Source organism: Ostrinia nubilalis, chromosome 3 (assembly GCF_963855985.1).
Source record: "Ostrinia nubilalis chromosome 3, ilOstNubi1.1, whole genome shotgun sequence".
NCBI classification, from domain to species: domain Eukaryota; kingdom Metazoa; phylum Arthropoda; class Insecta; order Lepidoptera; family Crambidae; genus Ostrinia; species Ostrinia nubilalis.
The window spans coordinates 9,173,483-9,192,955 of NC_087090.1; the positions used below are offsets into that span (position 1 = coordinate 9,173,483).

At 38.4% G+C, this 19,473-nt stretch overlaps 1 protein-coding gene across 4 annotated transcripts; it reads left to right on the forward strand.

Annotated features, from left to right (window-relative positions):
• The first annotated feature begins 1,619 nt into the window (after positions 1 to 1,619).
• On the forward strand, positions 1,620 to 17,682 carry LOC135087847 (rho guanine nucleotide exchange factor 7). Of its 4 annotated transcripts, none has more exons than XM_063982672.1 (11): positions 1,620 to 1,728; positions 2,141 to 2,351; positions 2,575 to 2,737; positions 2,811 to 3,029; positions 3,242 to 3,440; positions 5,695 to 5,916; positions 6,168 to 6,380; positions 9,165 to 9,432; positions 9,513 to 9,713; positions 10,991 to 11,014; positions 17,361 to 17,682. In XM_063982672.1, exons 2-11 carry the CDS (start codon positions 2,168 to 2,170, stop codon positions 17,609 to 17,611), a joined length of 1,944 nt encoding a protein of 647 aa, XP_063838742.1. In that variant the 5' UTR covers positions 1,620 to 1,728; positions 2,141 to 2,167; the 3' UTR covers positions 17,612 to 17,682. The 4 variants fall into 4 exon arrangements, with proteins under 4 accessions (XP_063838742.1, XP_063838744.1, XP_063838745.1 ...); XM_063982673.1 differs by lacking the exon at positions 1,620 to 1,728 and adding an exon at positions 1,795 to 2,009; XM_063982674.1 differs by lacking the exon at positions 10,991 to 11,014.
• Positions 17,683 to 19,473: the final 1,791 nt, after the last annotated feature.

Here is a 19,473-nt window from a genome sequence, read left to right on the forward strand (position 1 = left end):
AGTGAGGACACGGCGCTGCTCCTCCCAGCCTGTGCAGACACCGTGTCATCCACCGCGCCGCATTTGTAGCATAGCGGGGATTCCTCTCGCCCGATCCTATGCAGGTACCAAGACCAATGGCGTCCAGAGTGCGGCGGCCAAACTGCGCGCGAGTTAATTCTTCCTTCCAGCGGTCGATCATGATCTCGCGCTCTTCCTGCCTGACGGCGCCGCGCCGCTCCGGGGCCGGGCGCTTTCCACGCACCTTCTGGTCTGCCATCCAGTGATAGATGACAGACAAGACCCCAGCTTCTAGCTCCCAAGGTGTATCAGCGAGGACGCACACTGCAGCGTGCCCTACCGTGCGGTAGGTCCTCGTGAATTTCTGCGCTATGGCCCGCTGGGGCCTGCACAGAAGGGCAGCATTCTCCCTGTTGTTGAGTGCGTCCGCCCAGATTGGGGCGCCATATAGCGCCATACTCCTCAGAACGCCGGCATAAAGTCGATGACACCTCGTTGGTGACCCTCCCAAATTCGGGAGGAGCCAACTCAGTGCGCCGGCTGCCTTGAGGAGGCGTGGCGCTAGCCCGTTGAAGTGCGGGCTAAAATGCCACCTCCCGTCAAGCGTGAGGCCCAAATATTTCATCTAGCCTTTGACGTCAATCCTAACGTCCTCAACCACAATGTGGGCGTCGGGAGGGGCGCGCTGGCGAGGCCCCAGAAAGAAGAGGGCCTCAGTCTTCTCCAGCGCGACTTTCAGGCCGAGGCGTCGTATTCTGCGAGCGACTAATGTGCCGCCCGCCGACGCCAGCCGTACCGCGGCCCCAAATGTCTTCCCCCGGGCAGTGACCAGAGTGTCATCCGCATAGCATATGACACTCATGCCCTCGAGAAGGACGCCCCGGAGGAGCCAGTTGAAGCCTAGGTTCCACAAGAGTGGACCGAGCACCGAACCCTGCGAAACCCCGCTGGCTACGCCGCGCCGTTTGAGCTGGCCATACAGGACTTCACGGTCCCGTAAGTCATCGGCCAGCAGCGCTCGAAGGTACTGAGGCAATCTGTGATGTTGAAGTGCCTAGAGTATGGTGGAATGAGGGATGGTATTGAAAGCGTTGGCTATATCGAATGACACAGCCAACACACCCTCACGGTCACCCCTCTCCCTAGCCTCCGCAGTGAGGCTTTTTAGCCTCTGAAGGGCGTCGACGGTCGACCTGTCATGTAAACCAAAGCAGTAATGCCAACGTTACGAAGATGAATAATTAGGTTCCACAATATCGAAATGTGACGATTGAATGTGTACCTAAACCAAAATAAGGCGAAGTTTTGAGGTGGTTTGAGTTTTGTTGCATAAAAATAATCTTTAACATTATTTGTCCATTTTTTTATCATGAGTGCTGGGCCCCTGGTCATAGTGGGCCCCTAGGCACTGGCCTAAAGTGCCTTATGGATAATACGGCACTGGGTCCTACAAGTTCTATTATTATTATTCTGTCTAATGGCTCCAATATGGTGCGAATTTGAAGCACACTAGTTTTGCCAATGTTGAGTGTTTAGAGAGTGATACACGGTGGCTGGGCAGTCTACAAGTTCTATAAATTCACAAAGTCTTTGTACGCAAGTGACAGTGACATAAAAAAAAAATATATGACATTGACGTTTTACTGCAGATGGCGCCGCGTTTATTTTTGGACATTGATTAAAATTAATTTCTGTGAATTTCAGTAAATTTGGATGCAAGTTATTCGTGTATGTACAGTAGATAACGTCTTATACAGTTTATTTTCTTTATGATAAGCTTGTAATACTATTATTTTCCCTCAATTTCGTTTTAAATCTTGTGATACTACTGTGTGCTGTGTGTGACCATTATAGATTTGACATGTTCGTTCTTCCTGTTTCTCGATTGCCTACAGCTATTAGAAAGCCCAAATTAGCTGAAATTAGCTTTTAGTATATGAAAAATGGTCTAACTAGTAACCACCAAACTTGCCGATGCACTGCGCATTTGTGATTCATTCATACTGAATGTTGGTATTTCTATTAATCATCTTAGTTTGTGGTATTTAGCTCCATGTAAACGCTATGATGAGCGGATACAATATTTTTGTAATATTTGATGCGTATATTTATTAACAGTTATGTACATTTTGTGTTGCAGAAATGATGGTGCTAGGCTCTAAACAAAATGTCTACTGAAAATTGTCTTGTTAAAGCAATATATTCCTTCAAGGGCAAAAACAATGACGAGCTATGTTTCAAGAAAGGTGATATTATTACTGTTACCCAAAGGGAAGAAGGGGGCTGGTGGGAGGGCACTTTAGGTGAAACAACAGGGTGGTTTCCCAGTAATTATGTGACGGAGTATAAAGGTAAACCTGCCATAATACATTATCATTACATTGTTTAGTTATAATATCATGTTAAATCCTTACAAAGAACAGTAAAGTATCTGTTTTGGTAAAATGGAAATTAATAAAATAAATCATGCAATATAAAAGGTTTTTAAACCAATTTCAATTATTTTACAATAGTTATATTTAAGTACTATTAAAACATTTATGACCAAAACTTTAATCAAGATATGTTTGCTAGATCCATCTGGCTCAGTGACCACCTCACCGATTCGAGCAGCTTCTGAAATACAAGCCTTTAGAAATGTGGTGCTCAAAGATATTATTGACTCAGAAAAAGCACATGTTGCCGAGATGCAAGGGCTTGTTAACAACTTTTTACAGCCCCTTGAAAAAAGTGAGATGTGAGTAAAACGACAAAGTTATTTTAATGAATTTGTTATTATATTTGTTTAATGCTCTCTCTCTCTTGCTTAGGCTCACAAAAGATGAATTCAAGCAGTTAACAGGAAACATCAATGAAGTTCTTCAAATCCATGAGCAGTTTCTTAGTCTTTTGGAAGAATGTGCCACCAAAACTGGCCCTGATCAAAGGGTTGGGGGCCTGTTCCTCCAGTGGGCTCCAAGAATCAAATCAGTTCATCAGACTTACTGTGCTGGTCACCCAAAAGCTGTGTGCATTCTTGATAAGTATAAGTAAGTTAAAGAAAAACTACACAGTCTAGTTTTCATTTAATTAGTTCAATAACATTTGATCTAAAGGCAAACAATGTGTGCCAGTGCCACCATGTGAATTGCTGAAATTATTTTTAACTGAGTATTGGACTATTAAGAACTTGAAGAATACTCTTAATGTGCTAGTGTTTAAAGTGAGTTTTACAATATTTTAAAGCACCAATTTTTTTCAGGGAGGAATTAAACACATGGATGGAGAATGCTGGTGCGGTCTGCCCTGGGGTGTTGGTGTTAACTGCTGGCTTATCCAAGCCATTTAGGAGGCTTGGCAAGTACCCAGCCATGCTGCAGGAGTTAGCTAGACACGTCCATGAAGCCCATCCAGATAGAGGGGACACTCATAGAGCTTCTGTGGTGTATAAGGACATAGCTGTAAGTTTAATAATCTTTAAATACCTACCATAGCTACAAAATCTCTGATGTGTAGTGTATTATGGCTATACTTCTTCACATTGATAAAAGTGCATAAAAGAGGAAAACTTTTCATTACATTTAAAACAATTTTTCATTAATTTTGTATAGTTTAAAAAGTACCTATATCTTTTGATTCACATTTTAAGATGGATTCCTCTTATTGCTAGTACTTACATTTATACTAACGGAGCGTAGCAATGGAATTTCCCGGCTTTTCTCTTGTATAATATGCATGTTTTATACCCATAAACCTTCCTCTTGAGTCATTCTATCTATTTCAAAAACCGCATCAAAATCCGATGCCTAGTTCTAAAGATCTAAGCTTAAATTAACAGACAACGGAAAGCAACTTTGTTTTATACTATGTAGTGATAAATTCTACTAAAGTACGGCCAACTAGCAGCGATACAAAAGGTCGATACGACTCACTATGAACCAAAAGCCCAATCTAGCTGGACAAAAAGGGTCATCGCATATCTTTCATTCGTTTAGCAAAAACGATAGCTTAATAACCAGAGGTTACGATTCAGTCATTATTTTTAGCAACTATCCTCTGATAATTTAGTAATTTTAAGACGAACTTGAACAAGTGAGTATTTTACGATCAAATTATTCACTTTCTTGAGGTTGATATATCAGTGTCTCCTGATTAATTCTAATACAATTGTGAAATTTTTTGTTATGGATCGTGAAGTAGAAGGTATGTATTACTTATTAAACCAAAAAAATGTTCCTAAAGCCTATTAATTAATTAAGATACATGTAGAAATAAAATGAAAATTCGTATTTTTTCACGTTTTTCTGTATTTGCGAGACCAGGAACTACATGGCCCCTCATGTCCCCGGGCTGGATTTTTTATATGAAGTAGCCACATATGTGAGCTTCAAAAAATAGTAGGTTGTAGACAGCACACTGAAGCACAACTTTGATTTTTTTGCAGAAAACGTAGTGGCGGACTGGCGGTGACCAGAAGCGAGTTTTATTACGAATGGTTAAAACACACAAAAACAATAAAATTTCAGGACTATTCCATTATTTCTTAGCTAGATAAGACTAAAAAGACGTGATGGAGTGTTGTTTAAGAAACATTATAAAGAATTTAGTCAGATTAGCTCAAAATTAGGCAAAAAAATGGGTTTAGTTTGGTAAAATTCGGGACGATTTTGTGACAAGGCCGATTGGTGTTGAATGGCTGAATGGTGAAAACTTCAAATTGATACACGTGTTTTGCATCCATCTACGTCATCTTCAGAAAGTCAATCTAGTAGGTACTTCAAGTCCTGGTCGCCCAAAGATTGACTTCGTCCAAACCGCGTTCAAAACAAAAAGAAGACGCAACGAGTTGACGATTTATTTAAGTCCTACAGTACCTACTGACGATTTGGTAATGGCCGCCCAAGTATTGTTATAGTTTTATTTAATTTCCATTATTTATTAACCAGCTGTGCTCGCGTCTTTGTATGCGTAAAAATAGTTTAAATAATACTTCCCGTTTTTGCAAAATTTTTCTTTACTGCTCCACCCCTATTGGCTGTAGGGTGTTATATCGACTAATGCCTTTCTTGATAAATGGGCTATCCAATACAAAAATAATTTTTCAAATCGGGCTGTAGCTTAGTTCCTGAAATTAGCGCGTTTAACCAAACAAACAAGGTCTTCAGCTTTGTAATTTTCAGTATAGAAAGCCATCTTTAAAAGTAATTAGGCTTAGGTTTAGCATTATACCTTAGTACTTTTACAGAACTAGTGCAAAGATGTTAAAATACAAGTACCAGTATAAAAAAACAATAATTTACCTTAACTAACAAGTCCAGTTTAACTAGACCTCCATACACGTACAAAATGTTTAATAAAGAGGGTCAGCTTATACTGGTTTTTGTTTTATAATAATTATTAAAAGCTTTCTGTTCATTTTTTTTAACATATTATATCAAAGTAAGAGTTTTTAAAGCGTTTAGTACCTATTCCAAGCCTTAAATAATTATGTCCAGCTAGATTGGCCTTTTGGTTCACAGTGCGACTGTCGAGTTGACAATATATTATGTCTCTTCCTATCTTGTGTATTTGTCGTAATGTCTCGTTCTCCCGCCAAAATATGTCAAAGTCAGACGGGTTCACCCATGACATTGGGTTTGTTTATTACATTTGGTATCGCTTCTCGTTGGCCGTACTTTATCCGATTCACGTTAACACCTTGCATCGTGTCTATAGAGCGGCTGCGCAGCATTACGGCGCCAAAAGGAGTTAGAACTCCAGGTAGTTACCGGTGAAGTTCGAGGATGGCCCGGCGGCGAACTGGCAGCTTTGGGTGACGTGTTACACATGGGCAGCGTGGCAGTGGGCCCGTCCCACCAGGATCGATACCTCGTGCTCTTCCCAACGGCGTTGCTTCTGCTGTCTGTCAGCAAGAGGGTCTCTGCTTTTGTCTATGAGGTGAGGTGATAGTGAATAAATGTAACTAACCTGTAATTTCATGATATATCTTCTTTATAAATGTTGCAGTGTTGTAACCCAGAAAGCAAATTCAAATTAAAAACGTTTATTGCATGTCACACTACATTTAGCAAGTTAGTTAATTTGCTGTAAAATTAGATTTTTAGTGGTTTTGAATTCAATACTCAGTCAATTGAGTTCTCGAATTAGCGACTTCTGAAACACTGATTAATTTAAAATATTGTTGACAGGGTTGTCTTCCATTAACGGGCATCACAGTGTGCAAGCTAGATGACACTGATACTCGAAAAAATGCATTTGAAATTAGTGGGCCAATGATTGACACAATAGTCGCTGTGTGTCAAACCAGAGCAGAAGCTGATAACTGGGTCAGCTTGCTGCAGAAACATTCTAACACGAGCAGTCCCACTCATGAGCCTGGACAACCACACTCCTTACCCCATGTAAGTTCTTTTATTTCTTCTTATTTATATTTTTATTTATTGTTTCTAGTTACATATTTATTTATCAGTTATTAAGTTCCTTTGTAATGTCCCCTATAGCTGACCCGCTCTCCGTCCGAAGGAGCGTTGTCTAGCATCAACAATAGCCGCCGCAGTTTGTATCATGTGACTCTTCCACCGCCCAGTTACCCTTCTGCATCTCCTTACTATTCCTTGACAAAATATTTCGCGAGACTCGTTAAGAAAAAAGTTATAACCAGACAGATGTTGCGCAAGTTGTTACATGAAAGGACGTGGGCTAAGGCTTTAGAGTTGTCTGGTTTACCGGTTAGGAGGAGACACAAAAACCATATTCGGTTACGAATAGATAACGATGGCACTGTTGAAACGGAGACTGAGTGTTCCGATAGTGACAGCGAGAGAGAAACCGACACTACTGAATCGTACACATCTAGCTGCACCGATACAGAAGCCATTTCGTCTAATAAGATGTACCGGCAAGACGCGATGGACAGCGCTAGTCCTCGAGCTATGTCCTCGTCTTGTAGCAGCTGGGGTAGTAATTACGGATACGTACGATGTTTCGAAAATAGTCCGGATATGCATTTTGATGTAAATCAACCAGTGATAGGTGATTGTACAAAAAATATCTTCCAATCTATACCTTTAAGTGGGAGTAGTAATAATTTTGAAAAGAATGACTATTCGCAAGGGCATTGGGATAGTTTTCATATTCTTAAGGAACATTCCGAAAGTACAGAAAATTCTAACTATGAAGTTCGACCATATATGGCATGCGAAGACTTAGTGAACATGGACCAAAATACTCAGATGAATACTTTAGGAAGTGAAGACACCGATTTTATTTCTACAAGACGAAGCTTTCCAAATTGTAAAACAAAAATGGACGCTGTTCCAAAACTGTGGAAATCTACTGAGGAAAGCTACTCTCATGAAGATTTAGAAGACATAGATTGCAACGATTCTATCACAACGAATTTATTGCAATATTTAGCTCCACCCTCACCAAAACAATCTCGAGAATACAATCCAATGGATTCTATCATATTGGACCCGCCCCCAATGTTTCGTAACAAGGAAGATGATTTAAAGGTCCTAAATGTCAACCTCAACACTAATATACCGTTTAGGAAACACTCGCTTAATTCGGACAAAAGATTAAGGCGATCATTATCCAAATCTATGGTTGAGACGGAAAGTTTTAGTAAAAACGATGAGTCACGCGTCCAAAGAATGAGTTCGCAATCTGAAAGTAATAAAATTGCTAAAAAATGTGAATGTTGTAATAGATCACTGTGTCCTAGTCCGAGATCATCTGATTCAGGTGTTGTGGGCAGTTGCAACCTTGCCTCACCAGAGTTAAATATGCATGACTACCCTAATACAGGAAATATTGAAAATGACTCAGATAGCCAAGAGAAAAAAGACGAGTACATGAAAACTTCTCTGAGTAAAGAACCTTATGATAATGATCGTCGTAAAAAGTTGACGTTGTCTGAAATTGAGGCGGCAGCTTTCGAAGACCAATGTAGATGTACGTCGCCGTTCGGATCTACGGCTAGGACATCTTGTGTGACGAGCGTCACTTCAGAAAACAGTCTGGACGTCACGGATTTGTCTAACACCAATGTGAAATCTACATTTACTGCTAACCCACCAGTACTATCACCTCAGATTAAAAGAACATCTATACGGAGAAACATTGAACGGTACGTTCCAGAAATAAAATTAAAGCCGGAACCTCCGCCACGTATTTATCGTAAACCAAGCGCGCACATTGAATTGCCTAAGAATGTGCGACAGCCAATGCCGTGTCAGTGGAGCACACTGAATATAACGGAGCGAACGAAGCCTAGTTTGCATTATCATATGCGCATATACAGGGAAAATACTGGAAATACTAAGAACGAGACCCCGGGTAGACAGTCTCGCGGTAATATTCCTAGAAACCGTGATGTTTTCGATAAGGAGAACAAATCGAACGATGAGTCCGACAGCGCACAGTTGCGTAAAACGAGATCTCGTAGCGAGGACTTGTCCAAATTGCAGAAGGGTTTGAGCGAAGCGGGCACCGGTTTCGTGGTATACCGCTCCGATTTGTACGCGCACTGGTGGATGAAAGCAAAGTTACCGATTACCGTGGTCACCGACTCAGGCAAGGATCATTACTTTGTAAAGAGATACTGTTTGTGTATCACTGGTTTTGCAGATAGCATTGCCTTCAAGTTTAATAACCGCTAAATTAATACCGTCATTTAGAGTTTCCCCAGTGTTGCAGTGCTTTACTTGATCATCCTTGCCTGTGTTAATTCATTACTAACATAAAAAGAAAATCACAGTAAATAGAATTCACCATACTAACAAAGAGGAAAGAAATGCATGGAAAGGCTTACAACGACATTTTCTTAAATATACAACTACTGTGTGGTTTTGTTTTTGTGTTAGTTATTTAGTATATAAAACCCATTAGGGACTTGGGTTTTCATTCTAGGAACTCTTTCATCAGTTGTATAATAAGAGTATGAAAGTGTGCATTTGCGTCGCACTGAGTTACGTTCATATTTAATGAAAAACGTCTGTGCTAAAGAGGCCGTCCTAGCATATGGCACAACAAACAAAACGTCGGCGGCGCTGACTCAGCCGAGTCACAAATGTGCGCTATAAACCGCTGCGCTTTAAATAGTTGTTTCAACGTGCTAGGATATTCTGATAACTCCATAAAACAGCTTTAAAGTTTTATACTAAATCACACTTTTTCTACAGATGGCCATGAGCGACAGCAATAACTCTGATTTATCATCCGGGCTGACCAACCACAAAAGATCACACTCATTCAACAATCATCAAAGCTACACTCAACATACGCAGCAATCCCAGAAAAATAAACAAAAAAATCAGTCGGCGCGGTGGCTTTTAAGCTCTTGCGACTCTCTCGACCAATCGCCCGCTAAAACAAACAAGACACCTATTGGAAAGAAATTCTCGTCTGTTGATTTCATTGACACATCGAGCTTGAACTACAGCAATAAAGGTAAAGTGCGACGTTTTGTTATGTTAAAATGTTGCTGAGACTTGGAAGGGATTTGTGTGTTAATGGGGGTATTGTTTTAGGGTGGAGTATAACTTGTTTGAGACCTGCGCCGCCGTTGAGGCCGCAATCGTTCACGATTGGCTCAGACGAGAACATTGGGCCCACGCACCCCTACGCGCCTCACCAACGCAAATCCAACTCTTACGAGGAAGACGCCCTCATACTGAAGGTCATCGAAGCCTACTGCACCTCGGCGCGGTGTCGAAACGCTGTCAGTTCAGGTGAGTTATACTGTACTGATCTTATACTGTGACCTATATAGTATTTAGCAACCTCCCCCAAACTGTTAATGACCTCGTCCACAATGGCCGTTCGTTAAATTGCTCTCGTTATGCTAATTATAGCGAACATTGTTACCTAATCACAGTAATTAACAAATATTACTCGAGGCTATTATCAACGCGACATGTACTTTACCGGTTAATGAATTTCGTTTATTGAAACTAAATTTGGTAGTTTAGAGGACATATTGAATTAAATGCATAGTAATTACGTATTAATATATTGTAAAATAAGTACTTATATTGGAATGCTATTAGACATTAGATAATTGGCGAGGGTTAATACTAACATAGCTGTATTTATTATGCAGTACCCAATATACCACTGGAGATATTCGAGTCCACAAGGAGGAGGCACGCAAAATCAAGAAACCGAATTATCAGTTGGTTTTTAGAATGAAAGATCTGTATTTGTTTCAACCAAACTTATCGCTAGTCATTTAAAGTTAGCGCTTGAAAATAATCGTCATAAAGTTTTTGTTGTCGGTGTAATTAACGCACCTCACGAGTCACTATAATACTCTAGTATACTCGCATATTACTTATACCTCTCGATTTAAGCACACATCTCTAAATGCATGATAATGCAGCATGCTTTGGTAATCTTCCTATATAATCTCTCTATTTACACTATTTATTGGTAGATCTGAGTATGTTTCTTTAGGAAAAACATTATGTAGAGTATTAAATAGTATTATTACAGTTAATATTATAAGTACAAAGTAGCTAGTCGATATGAGTATCGTACCATATATAAACGGTACGCGCATATTGTAGATTTTATAAATTATTTTACATAGATTCAGTTATTTACATTTTAGTGTGTAAAGTTTTAAAATATGTTCAGTTTTTAAGTAGTGGTTGTCTCTAATATTTGGCTTAGTACCAAAAGAATCCATTACTTCATGAAACCAAAACATTTATAGATATTACAAAATATAATTATTTTTGTAGTTTAGCCGGTATATTTGCACTATATCTTTCTCAACTTCAACAACTGCATTTGTAAATTAATAAGCATTATGCCTCATCTATAAATATTTACGTCGTTACTAACAATTCGATGGCAAGTCTTTGAGTTTCTCCACGTGCGGAGTCTAGGCACTGTGTTAATGTAAATATAACTCAAGTCAACACGACAGCTTGGACCCCAGTGACACGGTAGTCTGAACCTTTCTATTTTGTTACATGCGGCTGCCTTTATATCGCACCTGCAGTGGACTGCGGCCACTTATCTCTCGGTAAAGTACAATATCACGCACCCGCTACTAACATAGCTCACTATAACTATACTAAACTGCCGCTCGTGCAGCGGAGCGACACGCCGGAGCGCTACGGCTGTAGCAAGTCGTCGAAAGTGAAACGGAACAAAAGCTCCTCGGCGGCGGACGCGTATCTGTACCGCGGGCCTGACACCAGGCGGCTGCTCTCTGAGAGGAAATTCCAGTTGAATCGGTCGAACCCCAATCTGTGGGAGTGCGAGGAGCGTAAGCCGAAGTTGAACTGTGGTTGGGAGAGGCGAAGCGGGTCCCACCCGAGCCTCGTGCCGCTGCGGGTGCCTCTGATAGCGCCGGCGCCGCCGCCCGCGCCTCGCTCGGCCCGATCCTCCACTTGGTGTTGCGGCACGTTCGTCAAACAGTTACAGAAGTCCCACCACTTCGACTGACATAAATAGAACTTTTCATTTTGCTGCTCAATTCTCCGATGTTCCTTTAGTTACATGATTCCGCCTGACTGACATTGAGCCATTTATAAACCCACTGATACCCATCGGATAGGTGTGCGTGATCATTGTATGGTTTTCGACTTGCAAACTCCTCATTAACCAAAGTTTATTCCATTGACTAATATTATAATGACGCAGTGGTAGATTTACATTATACAAAGCGTGCAAGTTATTTTTGAAAATGCAATTATTCATAGATATTAGCATAATGTTGCTATAGTTAATTATACATTTTAATGTTGAATTTATCACTGCTGTACAGATTTCCAAACTAACTTACGCATTATTATAAATATCCATTTACGCTAACATTTTATGGGCTTTATAGAAAATAAGGTTTAAAGATAAGTAGGCGTTATTCATAAATAGATGTATGCCAGAAATGCATGTGTATTTAAAGAATACATGAACAAGTTAAAACGCTCTTCATATTTTCATACTTTCGTAAGTGCCATTTAGTAACAGGTATGTGATTGATTATACATGCCTGTAATGTGTGTTATCTATGTTAACATAGATTTTAATTCATCTAATGTGTTGTGCATGTATGCAGTATTATTTAGAGTTGATATTTATTAGTGATTGCTTATTAATAATAGTCTAAATAAAATAAATAATGGTGCATTATTAATTTGGTGCGAATGCGCATGATTTAAATGTAATTTAGTATTATGTATGTTTTTAATGAAAACACGGTATAATATGTACATCGTACATTGTTTTTACGAAGCTATTAAATGTTTGTAAGCGGTGTATTATCCGTAATGGCAAAAATATGTGTGATATCGTTGTAGCTTTAGAAGCATAATAATAATAAGTTTATAGTTTGATAGTTAACCACTTTTTGGGCAGCTTCTAAGCTTATGAAACACTTTTTTGATAAAAATTAAATGTTGTCTTCTTTAGAGATTTCTACCGGTTTTGTATTTTGTAAAATAAATTAGGAATTGTTAAGATCTTAGGTAATGTTACCAACTTCGTATCTTACTAAACGTGCTGCTAATTATTGACATTATTTGTTGATTTTATACCAAGTTAGATTCGATGATTTTAGCCTAAACAGACAAAAGAAAAGCAGCTTACATTTTATTTTAAAAAAAATCAAAGTGACGATGATATTCACTTTAGTTTTTGCTATGTTGTGTTCTTGTTTGATCTTAGATTTATGAAAAGTGATTTTGAAGTAATTTGATTTATTCAAGTATATTAAAAAAGTACAGTCTTACATAGTACTCGTTTTACTAATGTGACATAGTTTTCTTTTAAAATAACGTGGTGGTACAAGATAACTTTTTTTATTCACGTTGGTTGATGTAAATCGGTTTAGCTATTCTCGCATTGTTACTGTATAATCATTCGCCCAGTATAGAAGTAACAAACATATTTTTATAGTAATCCAAAAGTTTTAGTACAATTTAAGTTTAACCGGCACAGATGGGCAGTATTCCAACGATTTGTTCGTGAAACTACAAATGCAAAACCATTTGTTTCCATGATTTTGTATAAACGGATGTGAAATTCAACTGTGCACCTGACGTTTGCGGACGATGTTTTGTAATAATTTATGAATAAATGACGTTACGATAATTTATTTCTAAAACTAGCGACCCGCCCCGACTTTGCACGGATGCTAAGGCCTCAGCCTCGAACTTATGCGTAAAATCAAATAGACCGGTTCTCGAAAACAGCGGCGCGGCAGCGGCGCCGGAGCGGGCAACGAGCGGGCAGCGGCGAGGGAGCGGGCAACGAGCGGGCAGCGCACTCCTTCTTTTGCCCACAATAAATCGAGCGTTAGGAATAAATTTGAATCGAAATAAAATTGTCGCCGTTGTTCAGACATTTCGTTTGCGAATAAAAACAAATTATCTCGACAACACAACCCCAAACACAACACTTCGCCGCTAAAGCGCCGCGCGAGCTGCCCGCTTGTTTCGAGAACGGGTCTGCGTTGCCCGCCCCGCTCCAGCGCCGCCGCCGCTCCCGCCCCGCTGCCCGCTAAGTTCGAGGCTGAGGCCTAAGTGTAGACACAAACCTTCCTCTTGAATCACTCGTATCTATTAAAAAAACCGCATCAAAAAATTAAGGCATACATAGGAACAGACAGATAGGAAAGCGACTTTGTTTTATACTATGTAGTGATGTTTGGGCATCAGTATAATCTGATTAGATAAAGGATAAAGGTTCGGCGCAGTACACGGGTACCCAATTATAATCGCAGAGCGCGGCTTTGAACTGGCTTTGTAAATATGCCCGTCCCGTATTAATTTTGCTTATACAATATTCATTAAATCTTCGTTAATAATGTGTAACACGTTGCGTTATTTCGTCGTTCTGTCGTTAACGCGCGCGGTAGGGCGGAATTATGCAAAACGTAGATACGACAGTTAATGGAGACAAGTGGGGCAGGTTATTAGATTGCTGGGGTAATCACGGCGGACAGCAGCCATGGCGCTACTCATTTAATATTGAACAGCGCAGCGATAGCGCAACTCGCGCCGCATGCAACACTTATATCGCTACGTTAAAACCTCGCCAGCGGCTATATTAGCATCAGATAGAACCCCTCTAATCCAATTTCCTTCCCCAATACTTCCAAGATTTCTATCTTAATATTTAAAATATTTACTTACAGCCTTCAAGTAATACATTAGCGATAGGCTATCGGCAATGAAGGTTCTTTTTAACTAAATTACACTTGTTTCCTTTTATTGCATTAGGGGCCGTCCATATATTACGTCATTCTAAATTAGGGGGGGGGGGGGTGGTCTGCGGATGACGGTAAATGATGGATGGGGGGGAGGGTATTTCGAAATTGACGTCATTCTTATTTATTTATTTACAGTTTATTGTTCACGTACAAAAAGATTATTTCTAAAAAGAAATTTCTTCCAGCACACCTAGTAAGTCCCTATTTTTTACTTTTATATTATATTATATCAATGATTATTGCCAAAGAAAAAATAATAAAAGGTGATTCTATAACCAAGTGTTTTAATCATATAATACCCTATTTTTCTCAAATCTTCAATGTTTTAATTTTGTCAAACTAGTAATGACGTCAATTTTGGGAGAAGGGGGGGGGGGGTCATTAAGAAATGACGATAGGATGATTGTAGGGGGGGGGGGGGTCTAAAATCTGAAAAAATCGATGACGTAATTTATGGACGGCCCCTTACCTGTAAATATATTTATGGGGTCGTAACACGATCAATGAAACCCCTATAAAACAATAGAGTTTTAATGTACTTAGTCTTTTTAGTAGCTAACATTTTCCATGTTTTATGTTATTACTAGCGTTTCGCCCTGACTTCACTCGGTGTGTTTTTAAGGTATCGTGCAAACTTTGACAATAAATTAGCTGAACACAGTAAAATCTCATGAAACACCTTTAAATATTTTCGAAGTTTTAGGTGCCTGGTGTTTACCTATAAAACTGCCGTTTCTTATGAAGAATTTGAAAGAAACTCAATTTCCTGAACAATCTTTATGATTTTGATAAACTCTTTGAGTCTGTGAGAAAGTTTTGGCAATATCATAAGTAGGTAAAGCTACATACATGCTACAATTTCGTTGTATAATACTTATGGGTTAAAAGCTCAAGAATCCCTCTAAATCATAATAAAGTTAATTATTATTATTGATTGTTATAATTAATCTTACACAGTCAAAGTTTCACCGTAAAATATTCCAAAGTGACCTTCTTGCGGTAATTTCGGAAAAGGGAAACTGAAAACAGCCGAGGTTGTCAAGCGAAAGCTGGCACTGATTAATTGAAGCAGAATCTGAAAAATCCGCATAGCACCGCAGGCAGACTTTGGCCGGAGTTTGCGGTACCTACTCTAATAAGCTGATCTAGTTTTACGCTAAGTCAAATTCAATTTAATTAGATTTTCCATCGACTAATCATTTCCTATGCATGACCAAACTTTCGATCGAACTGTTTATTGCCCATTATGTTAGTTAAGCACTTTTATTTGCCAATTTAATGCGTTTGGAAAATTGAAGCTTGTAAAACAGCTATTAAAGATAAACGATATTAATTTATGCAAATTAATCTTAAAATGTATTCGTTAAAAAGTATCTGCAACGCCAGCACCATATTTACAATTTCATGGCTATTTATATAAAAATTTATATGCAATAATCGGATTATCGCGTAAGAGTTAATTTGTATTTCGTGTTTAAAGCTTTATTATAAAGAAACTTAAACAAAACTAATTCCACTACTTTTCTTGTGGCTTCACTTTATTTATCCACATTCAACCTGAACTATCTTATATTAATAAGTTGGTGTTTATTTATCTATTTCATTCTCAATAGAGTAAAAACACAGTTTGACTCGACATCACGATGTTTTAAACTATTACTATTACATTATTTACCTAAATTATTATAAAACTTTTATTTATATTTATAAGTCGTTCATCTCACTAACATAAATATATTTACGAGTATTTAGTATTTATGTAAGTACGTGTTATAAGTTTAAAAATTGTCTTCGTCGTAGTGAGATAGCAAGGACTTGTATGTAATATTATTTTGCAATATCAAGTTAACCAAAGTAATTATGGTAGAGCAGAGAGTAGAATTTATAATTCCAATATGAAGCCATACAATGCATTGGTTTTCATCAAATAGATTGTTCTAATGAAAACAACGATAAAGGGACTCTGCTATCTTATTTCGATTACGATAGAGACGGTTTGATATCGCTTACAATTACATCAAAATTTTTAGGATTACTTTTTTGGACATGCATGTGGTACAGCGGAATAGCCCTGGATGAAAGAAATAAAAAAAGTAGACTTACTATTACTACACTCGTAAAAGTCTGTGACACAAACAGTCTCTATCTTTCATCACTTTTTGTATGTTTCTCGTGTTGTTGACTTGTTCCTCATCTAGTCATCCATTTAACATAATATATGTGCTATATTGTTGGTACTTTTTCGTGCTTTCTATTTTATGTTTATGTTACATATATGAATAAACAAGTCGATGAGGCATAAGTATAACACATTTTATTTGAATAATAAAATTAAACATAAGCCAAGATTTGATTTTGTATTTAATAATATTTATTATTCAAAATCGTGTGTAAGTATATATTTGCTATATTTATTTTTCTATTGGAATATTATTGTAGTTACATATTAATAGACTTTTAAATAAATTATTGGAAAGTATATTTGCAGCAAACATTTCTTTTAACTCCACCTCTATTACACAAACTAATTACTGCCTGAAGTTAAATCTATTCTCCACTTGAACCTTTGGTATGAAAATGCACAGTGCACCTGGGACCGACGACGATCGTATAACTTCGATATTATTAATTCGCTTATTAGAATCTACTAATGCTAAGTTGTCGATAGAGCTTTTGTAATTTGTATGGAAAGTTAGTTGGCTTAAAATAACCCATTTGTTGATGTAAAATTAGTTTGTGGTTGGGTCACGTCGCGAAATTCCGCTCTATTCTTGAGAATATCCCTGGCTGTTTGTACGTACCAAACATTTTCTTTAGGAGGGTGTAGAAAAGTAATGACGCTGAAATGATTTGTAGCGTTTATAAATGAGGTCTCTCGCGAACCATTTCCTATCAATAGATTTTTGATAAATAACAACATAAATTATTCGGTATTCATAACACACACATATCTTGTTTAATCAAGCCCTTCTGCTTATAAAGGTGGGTACCGAATTAACAATGCTGTTCAGTGGCAATTCAATCCGACTAATCGCGATCATTGACTGAGACATGACGTTATCGCGGAATAAATTATTGCCACTGAATACCTAAGTTAACTGAGGTGTATGTGGTGAGTTTATCTCGTGTAGTGATACAATGATTCTATTTTCAGAATGCGATGACGAGACGCCCTCGATAGAAGCGCTAGTGCGCTCCCCGTCGCTGCCGGTCCACTCGGGCAGCCATAGCTCGCCCACCCTATGGACCATTGTCATGCGATTGCAGAACGAAATAAAAACGCTCAAGTTAGACGTTAAAAACCTCCAGCTGCAACTCAACGACGAAAGACAGGAGCGAACGCTTGCCATTGCCGCCTTGCAAACCAGTAATTTATACAAAGACGCAAAAGAAAGTAAATGTTAAGTGCCTAATAGTTTTAATGTACAACGAGTATTATTTTATACAATATACTAATTCGATACCTATTTTGAAAATATTTTTTTTTATTTCATTCCTCTTCGATTTATTATGTGAAGTTTGGTCTCTATTAGTTAACTTCTCTAAGAGATGATTCTGTTCAAAAGTTTTTCTGTGATACCGACATCTAAATCTCAAAAAGAGAATCACTCTGGAAAGTCCATAAATAAAATATAACCCTGTATAGATACGTCTAGTGTGTATGAAACTCATTCAAATGTAATACAGTGTCTGTATTCAAGCACCACGCATGTTATGCAGAACAGAAAAATAGCGTTTAAGAATCTTTACCGCTTGTACAATCTGGAGCCCCCGTCACTCACGTGTCAAACGGCATCCAACTGAACACTCTTATTTCGTAACTGAAAGTACACAAACATAAAGCAAACAAAACGATAAAAGAGTAGCGGGATACACCACACAGGTTTGTTTTGTGTTTACTGCCTATCAAAGCGCTTTATGCTTGCACGCACTGCAGCGTGGATAAGTGACTACACTACTACCTATTTACCACAATACAGATCTTACTTCGCAAAAACATGAAGTATTGTTTTGTAGGAGTGTAGGTACCTACCTACGCTATATAGAGCTTTTGTAAGACAAGGAATACCACTAATTCTACTAATGACTCAACAAAATCGATTCGAACCCGCGGCCTCTGACTTTGTAGTCCGGGGCGCGAACCATTAGAGCGCCGTACTTTTAGAGTCATATTATATTGAGCAAATATATGAGATGATATGACTAAATTATACCATCTATCAATAAAAACCTCGATGGGTGAATTCACTCCGACGCTAAAGAGTAGCGACAATGTATCTAAAGGATTGCAGTAAAAGTGGAACAGCAATTAAACTGTTGTAACACTTCTTAATTCGTATAAAGTTTGGGTACTAAAACTGAGTTGCATACATTTAAACCTGTGACTTTAGAGGTCAATATAGCAAAAATAATTTATTAAAAAAGTCCTGTATAATGCAACTTTAAATATAAAATATCAGAATGTTGACAATTCGATAAAACGACACTATAATATTCTAACCAGAATTTCTACCTACAGAAAACCCATTTTGTTTTAGAGATAAATGAAGTGACAAACCCACATAATATTTGCTCTGTTTACATAAATTGTTTAGCGATCTTGGCACAACTATACACCATTATTAACTATGTCGCGTTGTGACACACGGCCCAGTTCAATGAGCACTCACTCGAGCGGACCGCCACTACAGCTTAGGTGTAAAGGGAAGAGTTACACAATAATGGGAGGATAAAACCATCTGCACTTTACCTCCTTCGGTTCACGGCGCACTATAAAGAGGGTCCTGACAATGACATTAATTGTATTATTAAACAGGTCTGGAGTTAATTAGGAGTGACTGAGGGTAGGCAAGTTTCTTTAATAATTCATCACGATGTCCGATTCTTTGTGCCCGGAATACTAATAGTGGTCACGGTATTTATGGGCCATCTTATTGGTTAACTTGCTTCTAATTGGTGAATATAGGCGGTTTCAAAATAGAGCAACTTACGAAATGAATCTGCGCCGGTGAACTATTTTTCTCAATTAGTGCAGAATGTTGTATTATCTCTCTTTCTTTCTTTGTTTAGGTAAAAATAAATCTAGGAACTAATTTATTGACCATGTCGTCGCCTGGCTTGGTGGACAAATATTGTGATAAATCAAAAGCAAAATTGCAATTAGGTACTTTTGTTGATACAATATTGTGTATCGTAATGTGGTATCTGGATTCTGGATGAATCTATCAACAAAAACCCCAAATGAATTACCTACTTAGGTGAAAGTA